The sequence below is a fragment of the Budorcas taxicolor genome, chromosome 13 (assembly GCF_023091745.1).
Source record: "Budorcas taxicolor isolate Tak-1 chromosome 13, Takin1.1, whole genome shotgun sequence".
Classification (NCBI taxonomy): Eukaryota; Metazoa; Chordata; class Mammalia; order Artiodactyla; family Bovidae; genus Budorcas; species Budorcas taxicolor.
In genome coordinates this window covers 19,394,046-19,418,876 of record NC_068922.1, presented here as the reverse complement: position 1 = coordinate 19,418,876, position 24,831 = coordinate 19,394,046, and the positions used below count along the sequence as shown (strand labels likewise).

The following is a 24,831-nucleotide window of genomic DNA, read 5'->3' as shown; positions in this document are numbered from 1 at the left end:
GACACCTATTGAAGGATGAATGGTAGGAACTTACATGTGGACAAAAAAGGGAGAGAATATTCTAGAGAAAAGGAGGAATGGGAAGGGCAGAGGCAAGGGGAAGGAAATGAATGAATGAAATAACATCACTAAACAACCTACCAATGTTTCTTTCTTATCCCTATAGATATTATTTGTCAATAAATGGATTGATCTCTAAAGAGATTGTTCTCTGCTCATTTGGAAGCCTAAAGAAGCAGTTGTCACGAACACTACTCAAAATCTGGCCATCCTCTTAGTGGGTTAGCTTTCTGAATTCTGATGAGCTCACCCTAACCTCACAGTCTAACAGACAAGATTGGCGACCCAAGACAGGCAGCTGAAAAGACAAAGATACAACCCCCAGAAGTTCTACACAATGGCAACCCTCTGTGTTTTGGAGGGTTCATCGTCCTAAAAGATATTTCCTTTCTTTCCATAAAAATTTAGACACACAATAACCATAATTAACCTGCTTTCCCTAAATCCAATCAGCCCTGTTCCCATCACCGTTTTCTTGTTTTAAAAAGAATGCCATTGTTTCACAGCTGCTTTATTTTTAATTGGAAGATGGGTGTGATTTCACATCTGAGTTTGATGTACTTCTGTTTAACATGAAGGGTGATGCTGAGGGGATGTGATGATGGGGGGTGTAGCCAGAGCTGCGCATCAAATGCCTTCATTGGAATTGTGGAAAGTCTCACTCCGTGTGTATGTGTGAGAGACAAACATAAACATCTGGTTATTTATCTGATGGTCTGTAGGCGATTTGGCAGAAGTTTCCCAAACTCCTTTGGAGTTCGAGCGGCCACTCTCTGAGTTAGCTTATCACCATTAGCAGAAGTGACCCAGTATGACATCCTGTTTCCAATATAAATATAAAAGTCTAACACTGCTGGGAGAATGTCTACACCCACATCTTCTTTTCACTGTACTCCCTGTGCAAAGAGAAGACACAGCTAGACACAGTGGAGGAAAGCCCCCCTTTTATTCTGGGTGGGGAGAAGTGAATTAGTAAAAGAAAACAGCCATCCTCATCCCCTTCCAGGGCAGGGGGATGGTGTCCTACAGCTCCGGTGGATGAACTCCCCACCCTAACGCCCTCTTCCTTGTAAGACGTCTGCAGGTATTAACCCACATGCACTTTATGGCCACAGCATTGTCTTAGTAATGACAGGAAACACATTCCCCAGATAAAAAGAAGTCAGGAGAGAGACACATTTTACTGGGAATCACTTGAGGACAGAGGGCACGTTTTTAGCATCGTGCAGTAAATCATCCTGCAAACCTCTGCAAACTGCTGGTCAAACACCAGCATGCAGCCTCCCAGCCATGCAACAAATATCATTGCTTCTTACAATAACACATAACCAGCTACGGGTAACATCAGAATGTGGAAAGCCTCATTTCTAAAATGAAAATCTGTCTTGCTCAATAAAATACTGTCCCTTGCGTGAGCATTGGCAAGGGAATGTTTCCCGGCATTTAACATTCCCAAGACAGGTCTGTACGAGAGCCTGAAAAAATAAAAGACAAAGAATGGAAGTCTGATTAAAAACAGGAAAGATACTTTTTTTGATGGGAGGAGGTGGAGTGTGTTGGGTTCTTTTTAGAGCATCTCCGATGACTCAAAGAGCTGTTTAATTCATCACTAGACACTACAAGCTAAAGAAAATATTTTTAAGCAATTGTCTCATTTCCTCAGATAACACACATGCTTTCTGATAATGCCTGAGCATCTGAACATGGATACTCTTCCAGGATCTTGGAGCTTAATTCACGGTACCTGATCACCTCGTTCCTTGACTTGGGACCTTGGACTTTTTACAGTTATGAATAGGCATACAATCGTTTTACAGTTGGTGACACGATTCTCTCTTTATGTATTTTTCATGATTACTGTGTTACACAGGAAAAAAGACTGATGACTAAAATTACCATTATTAATGGAAATTTTATAGGGCAACTCTTCTGTGTCAGGCATCTTTGTCCTCCATCCTCAGTTGCTTCGGTCATGTTCAACTCTTTGCAACCACATGGACTGTAGCCTACCAGGCTCTTCTGCCCATGGGATTCTCCAGGCAAGAATACTGTAGTGGGTTGCCATGCCCTCCTTTAGGGGATCTTCCCAACCCCGGGTCTCCTGCGTCTTCTGCATCGCAGGCAGTTTCTTTACTGCTGAGCCACTGGGGAAGCCTGTCAGCCATCTTATTAAGGGTTACACTTAGATACATTATCTCTTCAGCTCTCAACAGTCATACAAGGAAAAGGTTTTGTGGACAAAGGAACAGAGAAACAAAGTATATGAGTTCCTTGTTCAGAGTCACACACATGTTAGAGACAGATTCAGATAAATTTCTCACTCCCCATCAGATTAGTGGCCCATGTACTTGTCACCACCACACCCATGCTCTGCCTCAGTTCCTATCTTCAAAATCACAATTATCAAAAGTTAATTTAGAATTTCTTAGTAAACAAAAATTAAATCTTGTAGTTATTCTTTCTGCAAATTCAATATTTTTGCATAATTATGGAGAATCTAAAGCCATTTATGATTACTTTGACTGCATCGAACATTTACCTTGACTACTGGAAAGCAAAATTTTGCAAATGACTCACTTATGCTGTTGAAAACTGAGACAGTGGTGATGGATCATTTTTAGCAAAAGATAATGAGAAAACATTTTAAAATTCTGGTAAAGAATACAAATATCCAAGAGCAAGAAAAGTGTATTGCAGGAAGAACCTCACCGATTTTCTTTTCTCATCTTTTTTTTTTTTCTTTTCTCATCTTAATGGCTTGAATTAATTTTTTTTCCAGAAAGGAAAGCATTTTGCTGGGTGGAATGAAACTATTGGTTGCAACAAAACCAGTGTTGGTAGGAAAACAATCCCGAGTGAGTGGACAGATGGAGTTTCCTCTCCAAAGACTTGAGTCAAGCAGCTAGAATAACACTAGATAGGGCTGCACAGCTCAGACGCAGCCTAAAAGGCTGGCTTCCCTGATACTACTGTGCATACCACAAAAGAACAGCAAGGAAAGGGCAAGAGAATGAAGTCCCCAAACAAGTCACCTCCATCTCCCCTGGCTTATAGGAGAGATCATGCTGCGGGGTGCTCCACTGCCTCTGTACGCTGGCATATCCTTTCATTCTCATAAATATTTGCAGAAACCAGAAGCAATGAATGAAAAAAGAAATATTTGGGGGGACTTCCCTGGCAGCACAGCGGTTAAAACACTTCTCCCACTGTAGGGGGCATGGGTGCAATCCCTGGTCAGGGAGCTAAGATCTTACCTGCCATGTGATGCAGCCAAACCACACGAAAAAATAAATACCTAGAAAAGAAAATCTGAATTCTGATATGCACTTGGAACTAGAGCTCCATCTGGTTCTGTCTGAAGAGTAAGAGCTGCTGTAGCTGTTAGAACTGACAAGGGGCACGGTAGGAGGAAAGGAAAGGGACTCGAAGTGAGAGGTTAATGCTCCAAGGTCCCCACTAGAGACGTTTCCAGAACCCAGTGACTCAAATCACTCCCACATGGAAACCAGGGGGATGCTGCTCTGGGAGGGGACAGCCAGGCGGGTCCACATCTCCTCAGAGGGTCAGATAGAGCATGTCAAAGATCTTGAGGAGAGCAGGGCACAGGACTATGACGCCCATGCCTGAACATGCTCAGCTTCACAGATGACACCTATTTAAGACAGATATGGGAGGTGTGTGTCTTCACAAACTCCTTGCAAAATCTGAGGGTTCTTCTCCCCCTTCTATACGCTCTAGAACAGATATAACTGTGTTCAGAAAAATCAGACAAGTCTTCCATTAGGATTCCTCAGTTACTCACTAAGTCTGCAAAACCTGGTTGTCAGGAGGCAGTATATTTTGATAACAAAGGCAGTGAGAATGAGATCATATGAATTCATTGTTCCTATAGACCTTAGGATACAAGTGATCAAAGATAACTGGAAACTGCTATGCAGAGTTAAGGAGAAAGGCTGATTGAATGCCTAGACTTTGGGAAAGATTGTTTTATATTTTTTTAGACAAACACCAACCCAAGAATTCTGTCTGTTTCTCCTTAAAGTGAAGGAGATTCCTTACTGTAGCACCATGTTCACTTTCAGACGAGGACCTCAGAAACTTTTAGTAGCTTGGTCAAGATAACTCCTAGATTGTGCCCTCTTCCAGCTTAGATACCTGGGAGTTGCTGCTGGACGGAAAAAGATTCAAGGGCTTCATATTTTTAATTAACATTTTTTGAGTGCTTATTTGTTAAGTTACATTAAATGGAAACCCTGAGCCTAATCCTTTGATCTGGAAAGAGGATAAGCATTCAGAACGAAATAAATGTAATCCCTAGAAACTTGGTTAAGAATTTAACCTACAAACTGTATAGCAAAAACTGCTTAACAGAAGTGTCTTAAGAAAGAAAACTAAGTATGCTGCAGTTCAAAAAAGTTGCAAATATGTACAAATATTTATACATCCTCAAAGATGTATAAACATGATGCAGATCTAGTCAAATGTTCCACAGGACCCATATCAGGGGCTCTTACTAAAAGGTTCACTCAGCAAAGATTTGGCGAGCATTTCCTACATGGAGGAACAGGCTGGCTTAGGCGCTCCTGATATAACTTTTGGCTTTATCCATCAATTGTTAATTGTAATACTCATGAAAACTAGGAAAGCATTCTCCTAGTAGAAGGCTCAATGGGTAGGAATCACTTGGGGTCGGTAGACAAGAGCAAACTGATGGGTCAAGTGGAATAGATCCAGTTGACTGCACCCATTGACGTCTCGTGAGACCGAGCAGACTGTGAACAGATCTCTGGCTTCTGACATCTGTCTCAGCCAAAACAAAGAGGGCGCAGTAATGGAGGAATGGATAAAGGGGGATCCGGATGACAACCGCTTTAAAACGTAACAGTAGCATCTATGGCCTCTGCATATAACTTCGGTAGGACTGTATTATGTAGACAAAGCATTTATTATTGTTTTTTATTATTAAAAACATTTTGGGAAAACTATAATTGGATATATGGAGCCAGAGTACAAGTCCATTGTGTGTCTTAAAGCCCAATAATGGTGCTTCACACATCGTAGATGCTTAAACTGAAACTGTGAAATTGAAGTAAACTGAAGGATACCAAGGGTCCAGATAAAAACATTTAATCCATTAAATCCAACAGATATTTATGGTATGCCAGACTCGGGAAGCAAGCAGGTCTGCACAGAAAAAAATCACAAGACTGAAAGTAAAAACTGTCATCGTGACCACAAATGAGTCATTGTGAGGTTCAGAAGATGGTTATGGGCTCAAGGGGAAAGTTCAGGCTTTATGGAATAGAGAGCATCTGAATCGTTCAGACTGGACTTCACAGGATAGGATCAGATTTTGGCTGGAAGGGGCCAGGGTTGATGAGCTAAAAGCAGAAGGCACAGGAAAAAAAATCCTACCCAACTGCCTATATTTAAATATCTGATATGATGAACATTTTCCTCGTGTCTAGTATCTCTTGGCAAAAGTCGTTTAGAGAGCAAAGCAAAGTGTCCTCCCCATCCCCAACCTCCAATACACACCTCTGTGCAGAGGCCTTCATGGAAGCCAGGCATCCCCACCAGCAAGTGCTGGGTGGGTAACAGAGAGACTATGCAATCTTGTTTGTAATTAAACTTTCAGCTCACGACCATGCAAGGCACTGCTGAGATAATTCTGCTAAAGTGTTTGCTTTTGCTACCTCTGGGAATCCAGGCATTCCTGGGAATAAGACCTAACCCTCAGCCCGCATGAGTCAGACTCTTCTCTCCTAAACCTCTTGGCACGCTGTCCAGCCCTATCCTCTGTTTATATCTACATTTGAAAGAAAACACCTCAATGAAATGGCATCAAAACTGCGTGATGTTTTCTGCAGGGATCCACACTGCTGTCAAAATGACACCATTGTTTCTCAAACCAAAAGGGCAACGAGTTGAGATCCTGAGCTTACAGTGGTGGGTATTTCTGTGTCTCACATCCCTTGAGCTGTGGAGGGAAGTTGGTGACTGGAGTTTCTTCTTTTATCACACAAATAAGTGCTAGGTACTTGGATGCGGGAGACTGAAGGTTACCAAATTTCTGCCCTCTCGTCAGTCAGGGAAAAAGTCGAGTAGACAAGAACTCTCTCTACAGAGAGAATTGGTTGCATTAAATATCCTCAGTGAATGCTAGGGCTACAGGGAAAATATCTGGGTGACGCAGGCAACACATGTTGGCAAAAAGGCACAGGCCCTAGGAGAACCTCTGTGACTCTGACGGTAAGGAGTGACCTGGAGGATGTTAAGGAAGCTAATTAGTCATTCCAAGCTGTGGTCTCCTCCTCCCTCCAACAAAAATACTAATGTATAGCCCATTTAGTTATTTTTCCTAGTTATTATAAGAGTCATAGTGATGCATTGCTACACACGTTAACCATAAGAATGTGACCCTAATACTTTTTTTCCCTTAGTCATTTGAGTAATTGGAGTGTGTGGGTGTGTACGTATGCGTGTGTGTGTTTGTGTGTGTGGTTTTGCCTGAAGTAGCTAGGTGGGCTTCCCAGATGGTGCAGTGGTAAAGAATCTGCCTGCCAATGCAGGAGACGCAAGAGACAAGAGTTCAATCCCTGGGTTGGAAAGACTCCCTGGAGGAGGGCATAGCAACCCACTCCATTTTTACTGCCTGGAGAATCCCAATGGACAGAGGAGCCTAGTGGGCTACAGTCCATGGAGGCTATAGTCCGTGGGGTTGCAAAGAGTTGGACCCAACTGAGCGCATGCACATACACACACACACACACACACACACACACAAAGCTCTCTTTAAATTCATCTGCCTTGAACAGTAGAATCCCATCCTTAGCAAATGCTCAATACACATTTGCTGAATTTAAATGCAGTGCTGTGTCAGTTCAACACTGCCAGCAAGACCTGAAATGCCTTTCTTCCAAACAAAAGCCAACAATCCATTGTTAAGTCAATGTTAGCATTTGAGCAACCAATCTGTCCTCTAAGTTGAGGAATATGGCTATCCTTATCTTGATGTTTAAACCGCAAATATTAAAACTACTCATAAAATTTCCAGTCCTTTGAAAAGTTCACCACTTAAAGGGAGGGTTTGCTAAGTGACAAATTTCATTGGCTAGGTCCATGTCACATGAAGGATTCCTTTTTATTTGTTTCTCAAAAGAACTCTCAGTTACTTACTAAGTATCCTTCCTCCCAGAATTTACCCTGAAGGGCAGCAGGGCTTAAATCTGTTTTTCACCGTATCTATCATTCTCTCCAACCTCTTCTCAACCTTTTCATTTTAGAGTCAAGTTACTGGCAGTCATGACATCCACAAGATTTTTACGGATTGGATGTATATGGTATCTTAGACTTTTCTCAGACCCTTTCTGTATTTTAGAAAAAGTAACCACATCAACATTTCCCTGTCTAACTGTAGGTCTTCAAGTCTTCACCTGCTTGACATGTGATCTTCATAGGATATTGTCATTGTAAGCTTTGTGTGGCTGGGAAATGAATGCAGGTTTCAGGCCTTTCGTGATCTTTGTGTTTGTCTCACGGTCTCTGAGAAGCAGCCCCATGGAAGAAGCATTGATGCTGGCTCTGAATCGAGGCCAGGCCACATAACACCTTTCCACGATGCAGTAACCTCAGTTATGCACACGTACATCTTTCCAGTCTATCAGCAGCTTAAAGAGATTATTAAACCTAAAACACCAAGACAATATTAAATAGGTACAGGTAAGGTCTATTTCTGTTTCAAAACCTGTTGTATGCTACCCACAAAATTTTAATATCTGCAGTATTGGGGAGATTTCAAATCACTTAAGATCAACACACATCTGTCCTTAGATAGCACCTATTTAAGCACAAACAAAGTGATTTGTTTATCATCAGTTTTTTGGTAAGTCACACCTTTAATTTTTCTCCCTCTTAAAAGGCTTGGTTTCAAAAACAAACACAAGGGTGAATTTTTGGAAACTAAAGACTTGCAGATGGGGGCAGTGGTCTAACTCAGCCTCTTGGCCTATAAACTTTGACAGTATCCTTTTACACCGACTTTCTGTGTATTTCTCAGGCATCTAGGTGGGCCTCTCGGGTTAATGAGAGCTTCATGTGCTGATGGGGAATCTGGACATGCAGGTGTCCAAGAAAACTTCTCTATTTGGTGTTAAAAATCCTGCAAGGAGTTGATGGGATTACCGAGATTAAAGCCAGTCACCCAACAAAACCCTTTATAATGAACACTGCCCCGGGGACAAGAGAAGAGACGAAGAACAGGCTGCCGAGGTACAGCTGGTTGTCAGAAATTGTGTATAAACTGTAGGTCTCTAAAGGGGTGTCAGTCATTCCTGAGAACAGATGAAATGAACTTCACGATTTAATATTTGGTCCACAGCATTTTCCCTATTTGGAAGCTAACTATTCAGCCAGGAAGTGTAGACTGACTTTTTTTTTTGAAGATGACTGATAAAGGAGGTGGAAAAGCCTTTGAAATAATACATTTTCAAAGAATTACTGTCTAAGAGAATCATCTGTAAGTACCATTCACAGGGGATATTCTAGAGTAATGGATGGAGCAGAGGCCAGCCCATGGCAAGAGAAGAGCTGGAAAGTTGGAAAAATGTGGATGGAGGTGGGCAACCAAGGCGAAAGAGGGGACACGTTTTGTGCTCTGAAGACTTGCTGCTTTGCCATCCAAATGCAGTCAAGGAATAGAACTGCAAATTCTTTTAATGTTCTGAAAAAAAAATCTACCTGTAGTAATTTCATTCATTTCAAGCCTGGGTCATAAGATGGGAAAAGTGTATCTGCCTGTCTACTTTCAAACCACAGGAGAAGAAACACAGATGTTCCACTAAAGCCATCACTTCATGCTCTTCCCCCTCTAGCCCTGCCCAGAGTCCTAAACATGATGGGAACTGTGACTTGTATTTATCCACCAGAACCATTCTTTTTTTGGTTGTTTGTTTCAGAAATGGTTCTTTTTCTAAATTAAATAATTTTTTAAACTTTTAAATTGTATTGGGATACAAAGAAAGTGAAGTCGCTCAGCCGTGTCTGACTCTGCGACGCCACGGACCATAGCCTACTAGGCTTCTCTGTGCCTGGGATTTTCCAGGCAAGAATACCAAAGTGGGTTGCCATTTCCTTCTCCAGGGATTGAACCTGGGTCTCCTGCATTGCAGGCAGATGCTTTACCCTCTGAGCCACCAGGGAAGCTGTTGGGATACAGCCGATTAACAATGTCATAATTTCAGGTGAGCCATATATATACATGTATCCATTTTATCCATTGTTTTTCCAGTAGTCATGTACTGATGTGAGAGTGGGACCATAAAGAAGGCTGAGTGACAAAGAATTGATGCTTTTGAATTGTGGTGCTGCGAAAGACTCTTGAGAGTCCCTTGGACTGCAAGGAGATCAAACCAGTCAATCCTAAGAAAGTCAGCCCTGAATATTCACTGGAAGGACTGTTACTGAAGCTGAAGCTCCAATACTTTGGCCACCTGAGAAGTTCCAATACTTTGGCCACCTGATGCAAAGAGCTAACTCACTGGAAAAGACCTTGATGCTGGGAAAGATGGAAGTGAGAAGAAGGGAACGGCAGAAGATAAGATGGTTAGACAGCATCATCAATTCAATGCACATAAATTTCAGTAAACTCTGGGAGATAGTAGAGGACAGAAGAGCTTGGCATGCTATAGTCCATGGAGTCAAAAGAGCTGGACACAACTTAGCAACTAACAATAACATCCATTGTATCCTCCAGAACCATCCTTAACGCATGCAGACACGTCTGTTTCACCATATCCTTGGAGGTAACAAAAGGCAAAATGTTTTCTTGGTGAACATGATCACACTGTGGTGTGTGTAGTGTTGGGGAGTGTGCTTTTTGACAGGAAAAATAGGGCTAAGGTCCACATTTGGAAATGCGAAAGAAAAAACAAAAAAAAACACTTTTTTTCAAACCACTTTGAGGTTTCCAGAACAGCAAGAACCTATCATGTTGTCACTATACTTTAAGATACAAAGTCACGTCTGAAAACACATTACTCTGCATGGTTTTAATTAAAAAAACTTCTGATATTTAAAAGGAAATGGAATGAATTGGTTCTTAATTTGTTGGAATTACTTTTGATAAAAAGATTTTCATTAAGATGAATTTTATATGAGACGAATATTCTAAGTTTAGGCACTTTTAAAAAAGATAAGTAGATAAACAGATGTTCCCATAAACTCTTCTGGAAAACAGCAAAGTTCTTAGACTAAGGGAACTAACATTATATTATAGAGGTTGATAATTAGAATTCAATTTCAGCATTTACAGATTGGACCCCAAAGTAATTATTCTTGCTTTCTTTTCCTTTTTTGTCCTATCCTTTAGAAGACATAGGATTGCCCAGATGGTGATCATATAAGATGCCTTCTACATTTGTCTTAATAAATGAGATTCACTGATTTACCATATTTAGAGGAAATATGTTAAGGGAACAAATGTATTGACTGAGTTTTCTTTACATGGTACATGATTGTTAAATAAATGAATTCTTACCATCTTGGTATCAGAGCTTTGTAAATGAATAACAGCATTCTTTTAAATTAATGCAGTATTTGGAAATGGAAGTTAAAACTATAGAAATAGGATAATGTGTGTGCTGTAAATGTTAGTGATTGAAAATAGCAGTAACTAGTCTGGATTTTCAGAATAATGTTTAAATAACTAGGCCAGGATACTCTCTAGGCCCATCTATGTCTCTACAAATGACCCAATTTCATTCCTTTTTATGACTGAGTAATACTCCATTGTATATATATGTATAAAACAGACAACTAATGAGAACACACTGAATAGCACAGGTGCATGAAAGTGCTGCACTCAATATGCCAGCAAATCCGGAAAACTCAGCAGTGGCCCAGAACTGGAAAAGGTCAGTTTTCATTCCAATCCCAAAGAAAGGCAATGCCAAAGAATGCTCAAACTACCGCACAATTGTACTCATCTCACATGCTAACAAAGCAATGCTCAAAATTCTCCAACCCAGGCTTCAACAGTATGTGAACCGTGAACTTTGAGATGTTCAAGCTGGATTTAGAAAAGGCAGAGGAATCAGAGATCAAATTGGCAACACCCGCTGGATCATTGAAAAGGCAAGAGAGTTCCAGAAAAACATCTACTTTTGCTTTATTGACTATGCCAAAGCCTTTGACCGTGTGGATCACAACAAACTGTGGAAAATTCTGAAAGAGATGGGAATACCAGACCACCTGTATGCAGGTCAAGAAGCAACAGTTAGAACTGGACATGGAACAACAGACTGGTTCCAAATTGGGAAAGGAGTGTGTCAAGGCTGTATATTGTCACCCTGCTTATTTAACTTATATGCAGAACATCATGAGAAATGCTGGGCTGGATGAAGCACAAGCTGTAATCAAGATTTCTGGGAGAAATATCAATAACCTCAGATACACAGATGATACCACCCTTATGTCCAAAAGCAAAGAAGACCCAAAGAGGCTCTTGATGAAAGTGAAAGAGAGTGAAAAAATTGGCTTAAAACTCAACATTCAGAAAACTAAGATCATGGCATCTGTTCCCATCACTTCATGGCAAATAGATGGGGAAACAATGGAAACAGTGTTAGACTTTATTTTTTGAGGCTCCAAAATCACTGCAGATGGTGACTACAGCCATGAAATTAAAAGATGCTTGCTCCTTGGAAGAAAGGCTATGATAAACCTAGACAGTATATTAAAATGCAGAGACGTTACTTAACCAACCACAGACAAAGCTATGGTTTTTTCAGTAGTCATGTATGGATGTGAGAGTTGGACCATAAAGAAGGCTGAGTGCCAAAGAATTGATGCTTTTGAAGTGTGGTGTTGGAGAAGATTCCTGAGACTCCCTTGGACTGCAAGGAAATCAAACCAGTCAACCCTAAAGAAAATCAGTCCTGATTATTCATTAGAAAGACTGATGCTGAAGCTGAAACTCCAATTCTTTGGCCACCTTATGGGAAGAACCAACTCATTGGAAAAGACTCTGATGCTGGGAAAGACTGAAGGTGGGAAGAGAAGGGGACAACAGAGGATGAGACGGTTGGATGGCATCACCGACTCCATGGACATGAGTTTCAGCAAGCTCTGGGAGGTGGTGAAGAACAGGGAAGCCTGGTGTGCTGCAGTCCATGGGGTTGCGAAGAGCTGGACACGCCTGAGCGCTCAGTTGTGTCCGACTCTCAGCAATCCCATGGACTGTAGCTCGCCAGGCTCCTCTGTCCATGGGGATTCTCCAGGCAAGCATACTGGAGTGGGTTGCCATATCCTCCTCCAGGAGATCTTCCCAACCCAGGGATCGAACCCAGGTCTCCCACACTGCAGGCAGATTCTTTACTGACTGAGCCACCAGAGAACTCTTCGTAATTCTCGTGGTGATCTGAATGGAAAGGAAATCCAAAAGGAAGGAGATACCTGTAGATGTATGGCTGATTCATTTTGCTGTACAGTAGAACCTAACATAACATTGTAAAGCAATTATACCCCAGTAGAAATAAATTAAAAAAAAAAAAACAAAAAAAAACTAGGCCAGGAAAATTCTGCATACTTTATCTTCATTTTGTAAGACTGGGAACTTAAAAGTTCTTTTCTCTTTTCCCCATGAACTCTGTGTACCTCCTGAAATATCAAAAACAGTCTGTTCAGTATTTCACAGTTCATATGATTTGCTAACCTCTGTTTATTATCACGAGTATTTCCCACTGGAAGTTTTATATTTAATTTCCAGATCTTCAAACTTAAGGCTCTGTCTCATTTCTTGCACCTGTAGGCATCAGCCTGCGTCTTTACCAGGGTCTCGGTCTTTCTCTTTGGAGACCGGGTCTATGCTCCTTCAGTTTTAGCCCTAAGTAAACACATCGAGTCTTAGAAGCATTGAGACCTCTGTGATGATTCTCCAGACAGCTGGATCTCCCACCATGCTTTTTTTCCTCCCACATTTCTGCATTAGTATGGTGGCCTATAACATTGCACGTGGTATTTGTCTTCTTAAGGAAAGAAGAAAGACCGAATGTTGGCCAGACTTCAAGGTGTGAATAGGCTGGAATGGTGGTTGAGCTTATGCCTTACAGATACTTCTGTGAAAGACTGGGGAGACAGGAAAGATGAACTGTCCAGGCTTCATCTTATCTCCTCTAGTAGGCCACACTGCCCCCTGAACTCGCTCGAAAGGATCAAGTGAAACACCTCCCTAGTGAGGTTTCTATGTGAAATCCTCAGATAAGCTTCAGGGTGAAGCCAACCCAAACAGTGACTTGATCTAAGGGGGAAAAAGACTTTTTAATTAAAGGAAAAAAAAATTTTTTTTTGGCTATCTGTTGCCTGATATGATTATCAATAGTATTTAAAACGAATTCCAGCTATGCTTCATATATTTATATTCTCATTTAAGCAAGCCCAGGGCAGCAGCTGATGGAGTAAATTTATTTTTAATAGAATCACAGAATCTTAAATGCTTGAAAGCATTTCAGAAGCTGTCGCATCCAATCAGCCATCCCTTGAAGAATTCTATCTGTTGCCCTCTCGGGCTTGCTAAAAGAATAAAGGAGCTTATTTATTTTTCTGCTGAATCCAAAAAAATGTAGTTACAATTTTAAAGCACTGGGATTGTAAGAAAAATAAAACTTTGGTAAAATTAAGACTTCATTCTTCTGAAGGAAGGCAATTAGAGGCAGGCCATAAATATGTTTTTAACCCCTGGAGGCAAATAGAGCTGGAAAAAAAAATGTATAAGTCACTTGTACAAGTACATATGTGATTATTCTGTCATAACATGTGCAATTAGTCTCAAATGCTTACTTTGTTCGATAGTTGGAAATATAAAAGCATAATGCATTTTATTACTATTGGGATTTATAGAGCATTTTAAATTTAATCTACTCTCCTTTCTTTATTTGAGCGTACAATTGAATGAAATGTGAAGGCTGGGGGCTTGCTGTGGAGAAAGGAAAGAAGTGTGTGTGTTTTTTTTGTGTGTCTTTGGTTCAGGTCAGCATCCAAAATTGCTGTTTTGATGTGGATAAAAATTGCCATTTTGATATGGAGCTTTCAAATGGTGCTTTAAATGAGAAATATACAGAATACACATGCACATCCTGGCTTTGGAATTTCCAGCGTGGACCTTTTCTACCTTTCTGAAGAAGGTTGCTGTGGATGTGTTTGAAAAGTTTCAAACTGTGGGTTCTGCCGATTCTGAAGCACACACATTTTGTGCTCTGGGTCTTTCAATTTCTGATATTAAAGTTATTCAAAGCTTAGAAATTTGTGTCCTGCTTTACACGCTGCATAAACGTAGTCATTTCTCCAATTATGTGAACATTAACACACTCTGTAAAAGGTACAATTATTAAAGCCAGGGCAGAAATCAACAAACCCCACCAAAGGAATTTCTTAAAACTGGTATCATAAAATCTGTGCACGTTATGGATTTCATTAACATTTTACTCCCCGAGGATTCCCAATTGTATAACAACAGAAGTTCTTTAAATTTTAAATACCACAGACAGGAACAGTCTTTCACCTAAAACAGATGTAAGACCATCAACCTTGCCTTCCTATTGGTCCACAGATACAAAACTGGCTGGTAATTGATGGCTCCTTACTTGTTGTTGTTTAGATTTCAGAATTGGAAACTTAGTAGTATGTTTCCCACGAAAAGATAATAAGCAATAGACAGGTTTTCAAACACAGTTCCTTACTCTTGATTACTTTTGAAGTTTAAAAAAAAACAAAACAACTGTTGATTTATATACTGCAAAAAGAAAAACTCAAACAGGTAAGTCAAGGTAAGGAACACACAGAGTCCTAGTGTAGAAGAGCTAATTTCACTCTTATTTTCCCTGAATCTTGTCAATGATGACTGCTGAGTTTATCGTTGTGTTTCCTTTCCTTAGTCTCATCCTTATCAGTGCATTTTGAGACTCAGTCACGTCTGAAATAACATCTGTATTTATTTAGCTAAAAACAGTCCACTTTTAAAAGCTAAAAATAGTGAAGCTTTAAGATAAACAAGCAAGCAGGTTTATGATGGTATTTTCCTGCATAAAGTAAACAGATGCATTTGTATTTTTGGAAAACAAAAGAACTATGGTTCTGTTCAAACCCTATCTATGATAAGAGTTTGAAACGTGACAAAAACCAGCCAAGCAACCAGCAACTTCTTATTTCAAAATGCTGATCGATTTGATTATTTTTAAAAAATGACTTGGTTAGGATATGTGGTATCTTCTACACCAGTGGTTTTCAACTGGGGATACATTTGCACCCAAATAGGACGTTTGGCAACACCTGGAGGTGTTTTTGGTTGTCATGACTGAGGGTGTGGGTGCATATATGTGTGTCTTACTGACTTCTAGTGGGTGGAGGATTTTGCTAAATACCCTACAACACACAAGACAGGCCCCACAACAAAGAATTATCCAGTCCATAAGCTCAAGGCTGTCCAGACACAGAAACTCTGCTCTAGACAAAGTCCAATCATTTGTTTAAATTAAAGCTTCTGCAGTGACTGTTCGATTTACTAGATATCAGTCACTAATCAGTAGCTGAGTAGGGATACACTGGCATTTAAATGTGGTTGCTTGGTCTTCACATGCCATGTTCAGAAAGGATCCAAATTCATTTTCTCATACTGTTACAACAGAGTGGAAGCATAGAAGCGGGGGCCAGAATACTGAGATTCCAACCCACGTTCTGTCACGAACTTGCTCTGTGGTCTTGCAAACCACCTAACCCCTTTGAAAGCATGCAAATTAAGGGATTTAGACAAACGAATGTTTGCACCTTTGTTTAATCATATTCTTAAAGTCAAGATATTCTGGAAACAAATATAGAAACCTCTCCTCTAGAATTTAGCTATGAATGTTAGGTCCAGATAAACAACACTGGTATGAAACAATAAGAAACCAAAACAGCAGACAAAAAGGAAGGTTCACACTCTACCAACGAACTTAATAAGGGTGCTCATGCTTAGTCGCTCAGTCGTGTCTGACGGAGACCCCATGGACTGCAGGCTCCTCAGCGCATGGGGATTCTCCAGGCAAGGATACTGCAGGGAGTTGCTGTGTCCTCCTGCAGGGGATCTTCTCAACCCAGGGATGGAAGCCAGGTCTCTCACCTTGCAGGTGGATTCTTTACTGTCTGAGCTACCAGGGAAGCCCAGTTTTAAGTGTAATTCTACCTAAACTGTTGTGGTTCTTTCAACACTGTCTTCCCAGTTATGCTTCATCATAAAAATCAAAGAGTCTTCTTTAAATGTCATACATTTTTTTTAAGTGTATTGACATGAAATACTAAATCCTTTGACTGATTTTTAACATTAAGTCGTCAACTTAACCAAAATGGTTAAAGTCATCTCAATATTTTCCTCTGTGACAAAAGACAGCTGCTGCTGCTGCTGCTACTGCTAAGTCTCTTCAGTCATGTCTGACTCTGTGCGACCCCATAGATGGCAGCCCACCAGGCTCCCCCGTCCCTGGGATTCTCCAGGCAAGAACACTGGAGTGGGTTGCCATTTCCTTCTCCAAAGCATGAAAGTGAAAAGTGAAAGTGAAGTCGCTCAGTCGTGTCCAACTCTTAGTGACCCCATGGACTGCAGCCTACAAGGCTCCCCCATCCCTAGGATTTTCCAGGCAAGAGTACTGGAGTGGGGTGCCATTGCCTTCTCCCAAAAGACAGCTAAAAATGTCTAAATATTATGTCACATGTGCATTCTGTTTTTCCCCAATCATAGCCTCCTTCAAAAACCACAGAAACCTTGGAATTTCTTTTGTCTCTATATACCTCTCCTGTTATACATTTCTTTCAAATGACTTTCTATAACACAAACCACCAAGGTATCAGAAAAACCATTAGGACAAGTCCCTTTGGAGAGAATAACTTTTGGAATACAAGCTTCCTGGCTGGAAACCTAGAGATAGCAAGTCTGTGATACATGAAAAGTGGGAGGTAAAGCATTTATTTTGTGCAGGGAATACAAGCCACTGCAGAACTAGGGTAAGAAAACCAAAGGCTCATCTGGGTGACTTTTTAAAAAAGCAGATTATCTCCCTTCCAGATCAATGTTTCCACTAAAATAGCAACTTAATATTAGTTGCACACACACAGAGCATACCTGGGGAATAAACATTCAATTGAACAGCTGTATTTTCCCTAAATTTGCCAACATTATATTTTACACGTGTCATTCCACATTTAGGCAACCCAGTCAGCTATTTTCATCAGTTCTCTAGTAGCACATTTATAAAGCGTTTTATTGCAGTTTCAGCAATTTACTAATGATCCAAATGAGAAAACGCCCCTCTGAAGAGTCTGGTCTGTAAGACCTGACTATATAGTCAGGATAAAATTAAGAAACTTTATAGTTGAGATAACATGTTTGTTCTGGATTAGTCCAATTCAAGCAGATTTTGAACACAGATTATAAATCTGTTAGAAACTAGTAGTTGTATGAAAATATCACCAACTATTTCATAAGAGATCCCTTTCCATACTCAACACATTCATATGAGAGAATGAAAGATTCATTCAAAAAAGTGGTGAAGGAAAGAAAATGAGATATGAAACTTGTGAAAATAAATGACATTCAAGAGCCTTAAGATAAATTTCTTCAGCTTCTACTTTCAATCTGGGGAAAACTTCAAAGATTACAACAAGTGTTTCAGATAACAAATTCTTCTAATCGAATCAACAACACTCATTTCTCCCACCTAAAATCTGATAAGTCACAGTGCTGTGTGTCAGAGCAAACATTTCCAAGAATTCACGGATTATTTCATTCCATTTGGCACGTCAAGGATGTCCAGATAGCTCTTTCTCAGCTCTTGACATCAGGTCCATGCCTTTAAATGATGTTCTGTCTTGATTCTCGTTAAGTAAGTTAAGTGAAAGTTGCTCAGTTGTGTCCGACTCTTTGCGATCCCATACAGTCCATGGAATTCCCCAGGCCAGAATACTGAAGTGGGTAGCCTTTCCCTTCTCCAGGGGATCTTCCCAACCCAGGGACTGAACCCAGGTCTCCTGCATTGCAGGCGGATTCTTTACCAGCTGACCCACAAGGGAAGCCCCCGTTCTTGGTAAGGGAGGATAATCCAGCTTCCGAATCATGATGGACCACCATGGAGGTTGCTGGTAGCAACAATTCACATTCCTGGGTGGATATGGAGGCGCCTGATGGTAGTAAACCTTGAAGACCCTCCTGGACTAAAAGGAAGATCTTGAGGCTCGGGGCTGGAACCTGGCGAGGGGCATTACAATTTCTTCTGTGACTCGTGAGGCCTTAAGACCTCACCAGGCTTTTCACTTTGCTCAGAATCTGTACAGTTTACTGTACTGGGCAGAGCAGGAAGTGAAAACCAAATCCTGACTTCTCTGCTGGTGGAGGGGTAAAGAATCTGCCTGCCAATGCAGAGGACACGGGTTCAATCCCTGGTCTGGGACGATCTCCCATGCCGTAGAGCAACTAAGTCCATGCACCACAACTACTGAGCCCTCCCACCTAGAGCCTGTGCTCTCCAACAAGAGCGTGACCCCTGATGGCCGCAACTAGACAAAGCCTCCCTGCAGCAACAAAGACCCAGCACAGCCAAAAATAAGTAGATAAATTTGAAAAACAAAAACAAAAACCAAGTAGTAATTCCAACAAAGAGCTCTGCAAAGGCCAGCTACACCTGGGCCTGGCTCAGATCTGAATCTGAGCTTTGAGTCTCCAGCGGCTGCCTGCCCTCCAGCTCTCCAGGTGCCCAGAGACTCAAGTCCCAAGTCCGAGGAAGGAGGTCCTCTTTGGTTGTATGAGGCTGACTCTCCCCACAGGTTGTAGCATTCCCCAAATTGGGACTTGAGGAAACATTTAACCTCTCTGAGCTTGAGCTTTCTCATGAGAAACTGCAGATTAAAAAAAACCTCTGGTCCACTTCACTTATACTTTAAGACTAAGACGGGATGTCTTAGTCTTAGCGTCTGAAAAGAGGCTTTTAGACAGGGAATATGCTATAGAAACATAATAAGGTTTTGTTGTTAGAATGTGTCTTAAAATGAATTTTAAAATTCTCCAAGGAACCTCAGGGTCGCTTGGATCTGACCAGCTTGAATGAGGGCACACACTTTCTTCAACCCCACAGCTGTGGCTGTGAGTGAGTGAACCCTGAATGTGTGTGTGTGTGGCAGGGGGTGGGGGTTGTAGGCATGTTTTGACTCAGTTCAGCTCTTCTCCTTACACCAATGTCTTTGGTTATTGGTGTCACTTTTCAAAGTTCCTTCAGTTAGAAAATGTGGAATATTATCCAAGGAAAATGCATATAAGGCAAAAGGAAAATATGGGAACAAGCTCCTGGAGGGGTTAGCATGAGTTCCTCTCTTCTGGAACTTTCCTTCTCCTCATCCCTTGGAATGAACCAGAAAATGTAGTAAACAGAGATGGGGCTTGCTGACGGATTCTTACAGCTACAGAGGGTCTTCTCAGAGAGTTCTCTCTTCTATGGGATTAATCCATAATAGGGCTGAGGGACGAAACCAAGCAGGACGTGGTTTAGAAGCCAGCTGCTTTCTGCTCCTCTGGAATAAGTGAGGGCATGAATAATCTAGCACCAATCTCCCCCCCACCCCCCACCCCGCCAACAAAAGACAATGCTACCAAATTTGGAGACACGCAGAGTTTCAGCTTGAGTTGGTGTGTAAAGTAATTCTATTTCTAAAGTCATTAGAAGGTGTAGTAAGTAATCGATTAGTCCCTAGTGCCATTTTTATTTCTTCGGATCAACAAAGTTCATACTCCATCCAGGCATTATGTCTCTTGGCTTTTTTTTTCTTCTCTTGTCTCCTGGCATTTTAATCAGGGAAAAGTCACGGTTGTTTTGAGGAAAGCACTCCCAGGAGCTTTAATTAAAGCTAGAAGGACAAATCTGTTTACAGCACGGTGAACACCATCATTAATAAAACATCAAAATAATTAACGAATTAAATTCTGCTTTGTGTGTGAATGGCTATACTAGGATTTAGGATAACATGTCTTCTGATCAGACACATATTCTATGCACTTAGTTTGCAGACGTGAAAAGAAAAATCTGAGCCTGCCTTTCTCCGAGATCCACTGTCTCTGGCAAGACTGCCAGGGCTTGAACGAGGAAGGCTATGTTACCTTTGTGCAAGAGTGCTAAGTCACTTCAGTTGTGTCTGACTCTTTGCAACCCATGGACTGTAGCTCACCACTCCATGGCAGGCTGCATGTGACCACATGAAAATGTCCAAGTCAGGACTTCCCTTCATGCTCCTCCTCACTACACAGCCCCTTGCCGGGTTCTTAAGCTTTCTGCCAGGCTCCTCTGTCCACGGAATTCTAAAGGCAAGAATTCTGGAGTGGGTTGCCATGCCATCCTCCACGGAGGATCTTCCCAACCCAGGGATCTCAAACCCACGTCTCCCGCGGCTCCTGCGTTGGAGGTGAATATTTGACTGCTGAGCCACCTGGAAAGCTTAGGACACCTTTATTTTATAGGAAAATAAAACTCAGTGTCAGCGAGGTTAATGGCTTGGACTCAAAGGATGTGCTTGAAAATTAAGAATTTTTTATAGCACCACTGATACACTGATTCCTCAGAATCCTTGACTGCTTAACCAGAAACAAAAAGAAGATAAAGATGAAATGAATAGAATAGTAAGATCAGTAGTTCTAGGATACAGACCAGAAAGGAATACTCCGGGGAAAAAAAAAGGTCAAAGCTCACAGAGTGATTAACTCTGCAATCGACAAGAGGAGGTTTTTGCCTCTCAGGATACCAAACGGCCTTCAGACCAGGATGTGACCACGTGAAAATGTCCAAGTCGGGACTTCCCTTCATGCTCCTCCTCACTACACAGCCCCTTGCCAGGTTCTTAAGCTTTCTGCCAGACAACAGATCCCACAGGAAGCACCACAGAGGACATCCACACCGGCGGTTAACGACGCATTGTTTTTTTATGTCACTCGGTAATTTCCTAAAGAAAACAATTGAACTAAAGACTGTTCCTGTCTTGAGGGAGAGTCAGGTTCCAGGGCTGCCTTATTAATTTAACACATGCAAGTGTTTGTCCTTGTTGCTACAGCAACATGTTTAGTGGGGTACAAAAAGAAAAAGGAAACAAATTCCATCCACATTCTGCTGTGCATACAAATGGGACTGTCCCATGCGGAGGGTCCTCTGGGGGTGAGGGGGCGGGTAGGTGCCTCCTGCCCTGCGTCTCCCTTTCGCTGTGCTTGTGGCTTAATTTATTAGGCATCCACCCAGTGAAAGCAACCAGCCCACTTCTTCTAAGGAGTTTCAGAAAAGCTGGAAACACATGAAATTATTCATAATTAGGTGATGGGTGGATGATAAGATCCCCCACTATGTACACAGCCGCATCTAGCATGGCAATGAATTCGCTGAGCTCCTCGCCACCCTCCCTCCCTGGTAGGAGATAACGATCATTTTCCTTCCAGATGAACTGTCGTTGACATTTACCTCCCAAAGGGATGGAAGAGCAAAGGCCCCACATTCTCAGTTTAGAATCAGGACACCCCCAAACCCATCCCACGTGAGCCTTCTCAGCACGAGGAAAAGTACAAAAGGAGACCGATGCCTCACAGGATACACCTGAATGTATAGGAAGCAAGGACGAAGATGAAGCACAGGGGGTCCAACAGACCCCGCCTCCAAACCTGATCACTAACCGTGATCTCGGGGCATTTACTGATCTCTTCGAATCTCGGGCCCCTCATCTTAAAAATGAGGATAACTAGACCTCCATCACAGGGTTGCTATGAGGATTAAATAAAAATGTGTCAAGCACCCAGCTGAATTCCGGGCACAGAGTAAACACTGGCAACTATCCCGTGAATGACACGTGTCATTTGTGCTGGCACCAAATACTTCTATCTGTTCTCCCTCCCTCCCTTGCTGCCCATCAGAAGTTAAGTGTGGTCCTGGGAGGCACTCTGGCAATGAACGTGGTGAAGCACTCCTGGACAGAGTGTCAGAAGCCAGCCTGCTTGGCCATGCTCCCCGCCTCTTGGTGACAGGTTCTGGATGATGACTTTTTCCTCCAACTAAGTTCTGGTGTGAGAAGATGTGGGGCAGACTGCTCCCGCCCCCCACCCCTCCCCTCACCCCCCCACACACTGACCAGAGAGGGCTTCCCTGGTGGCTCAGTGGTAAAGAATTCACCTGTGAATGCAGGAGACACAGGAGACCCAGATTTGATCCCTGGGGAAGATCCCTTGGAGACGGAAATGGCAACCCACTCCACTATTCTTGCCTGGGAAATTCCAAGGACAAAGGAGCCTTGCGGGCTACAGTCCACAGGGTCACAAAGAGTTGGACACGACTGAATTGACTTAGCACGTACACAGGCACGCCAACCAGAGATGCGGGGGATACTATTGGCAAGAGGTAAACCTTCTTGCCTGGGGGGTTTTGGTTACTTAGCATATCTGAACCATTCTTTGATAGAGAGCTGAACCATTTGAGATTTTTCTTCTGGGGCCATCTTAAATGGCACCTGACTCCTAAGAGAGATGTAAACTCTATCCCACTGACAAATGTTTTGTGAGAGTCCATGCTGTCTCTACGCTTCTATAGACACAGAATTCCTTGCCCAGACAAATTGCTACCGTTGCATTTTCCAAACTCATGCAAGACCACCGTCTCTAAATTATTGAGTTTGCTCCACGTCACCAAGAAGACAACTATATTACCATGCAAACTTGCTTAGCTCTGCAAAACGTAAGCACCCCTCTGAAGGCAAGTCAATCACACTGAATTGCTTACTGGTTGGGGGCGGGGGGGGGGGGGCGGAAATCTCCAAGAGCTCTTTTGACGTAGGCAAGTTCATTTCATTTCTGACTTCATCTAGAGCTGGATTCAGTGATCCCAAGGTAACAGCCTCTTCTTTTCTCACCCTCTACACATTTCTCAGTGTTATCATTTTGAGGTTAGTGTGAGTTCAGCCTCCTGAAATAGGCCATTTCACTTTAAGTGTATGTTAAACTAATATTGACCTTTCCAAAGTAAAACAAAATCTGGTATTTGTGCTCAAAAGACTGAAACAGCCGTAGATGTAGAAAGGAGGGGATTAATCATCCTGGTATTTTTTCTTGTTTAGGAACTCTCCCTGGGAATTAGTCATTTTTATATATCTTGAAATGAGTGCAAGACAGGCTCTGCCTACACTCCTGAAAAGGAAGTCTGGATCCTTCAGCAAAAAATGTTGAATAATTTGCCCACAGTTGAACCCACACAGCCAGATATGATGTTTGATTTGACAATGGGTGAAAAAGTCAAGAACCTGAATATCAGGCCTTGGGTGAGAGTATCCAGACATCAAGGTTGGGCAAGTTTAGACTTTGGGAGTGAGGCCAGGGATGAGCTGGGAGACAAGTTCAGGTGGGGGTGCAGAGGAGGGGAGTCTGTGGAGGGTGGAAGGGTGAAGGCAAGCAGGGAGTATCAAAGTGGGGAAGCAGAACCAGCATCACTACTAAGGATGGAGATGTGTGCATTTCATATGTGTGCGCCTGTACGAAATCCAGACACCAACACCCGCTGTCAAACCACTTTCTGGGCACATGCTACATGGACACCAGTGTGAGAAAGTAAACCTCAACCTCATTCTTCTCTTCTTCTACCCTGAGCAAACAAGCAAACAAAACACTTTATCAAACAATGACTTCATGCACACCTGCAAGTACAGTTAAGATATTTCATTAAGGAAATAAAAATCTGTTGAAGTAGGAAGCACATCAATAGAAAATGTGTAGCTGTTGGGGAAAAAAATTCGTATCTTTGAGTTGTTACCCAAGTGAGACATCTGTGCTCAGATTCTGTTGAGTCATATGCAAGTATCCGAGAAGCTAAATGGGTTTTCAGGGAAATCACCAGGGCTTTTCTCTGATCCTATGAATTCTGCAGAGTAATTGCATTTGGTGTCTCGTTGTCCTTCTGGTTGGAAGGTCTCATGATGGCACATTTTTTTCAACAACCTTTGTAGACAATCCAAAAGCCACATACCTGGATCCACTCTCTGTAGGAATCCTCTCCCGGGGTCCACCCATTCTCAGGATAGTGGAGGCGGGAGCGTTCAGCAGACCAGTTGGTGCTGTACTGGGAAGAAGCTGTGATCTGGTCAGAGTGGATCTCTCCAGATTCCATGCCCAGAGCTTCCATACATTTGAAGTCTGAAGGGAAAAAACAATGATCCAAAGTCAGGAAAATGCAGGGGAACCTAAGATGCATTTTGATGTTCACACAAAATCTTACAAAAGATGACAGCAAGGGGCTTATTGGATTGTAACACTGATATGTGCATTTTCACAGCAAGAATTCTTCAAATCAAGGCTATAAAGATCTCATACTTGGGGCTCAGGGTGACATAAATATTATTAGAGACTTTTTAGGAAATGATGGATATTCTGATTTACTTTCTTTCTTTTTTTTTTTTTTTAAATTTTAAAATCTTTAATTCTTACATGTGTTCCCAAACATGAACCCCCCTCCCACCTCCCTCCCCATAACATCTCTGTGGGTCATCCCCATGCACCAGCCCCAAGCATGCTGTATCCTGCGTCAGACATAGACTAGCGATTCAATTCTTACATGATAGTATACATGATAGAATGCCATTCCTTCAAAGTTAGCATATACAGATATGTCATATGCATACACATAGAGTTATATTTAAATAAAATTTTACTATTTCCTCTAAGACCTAAGAAAAGTGAAAAAGACT

General features: G+C 41.9%; 1 protein-coding gene across 3 annotated transcripts in view; it reads right to left on the bottom strand.

Annotated features, from left to right (window-relative positions):
- Window positions 1-24,831, bottom strand: part of NRP1 (neuropilin 1) — a 146,367-nt gene that overhangs the window by 48,411 nt on the left and 73,125 nt on the right. For all 3 annotated transcript variants that reach the window (XM_052650758.1, XM_052650760.1, XM_052650759.1), the window contains exon 6: window positions 24,114-24,280. In XM_052650758.1, coding sequence (XP_052506718.1) covers window positions 24,114-24,280 — 167 coding nt within the window. The remainder of the gene's footprint in view (window positions 1-24,113; window positions 24,281-24,831) is intronic.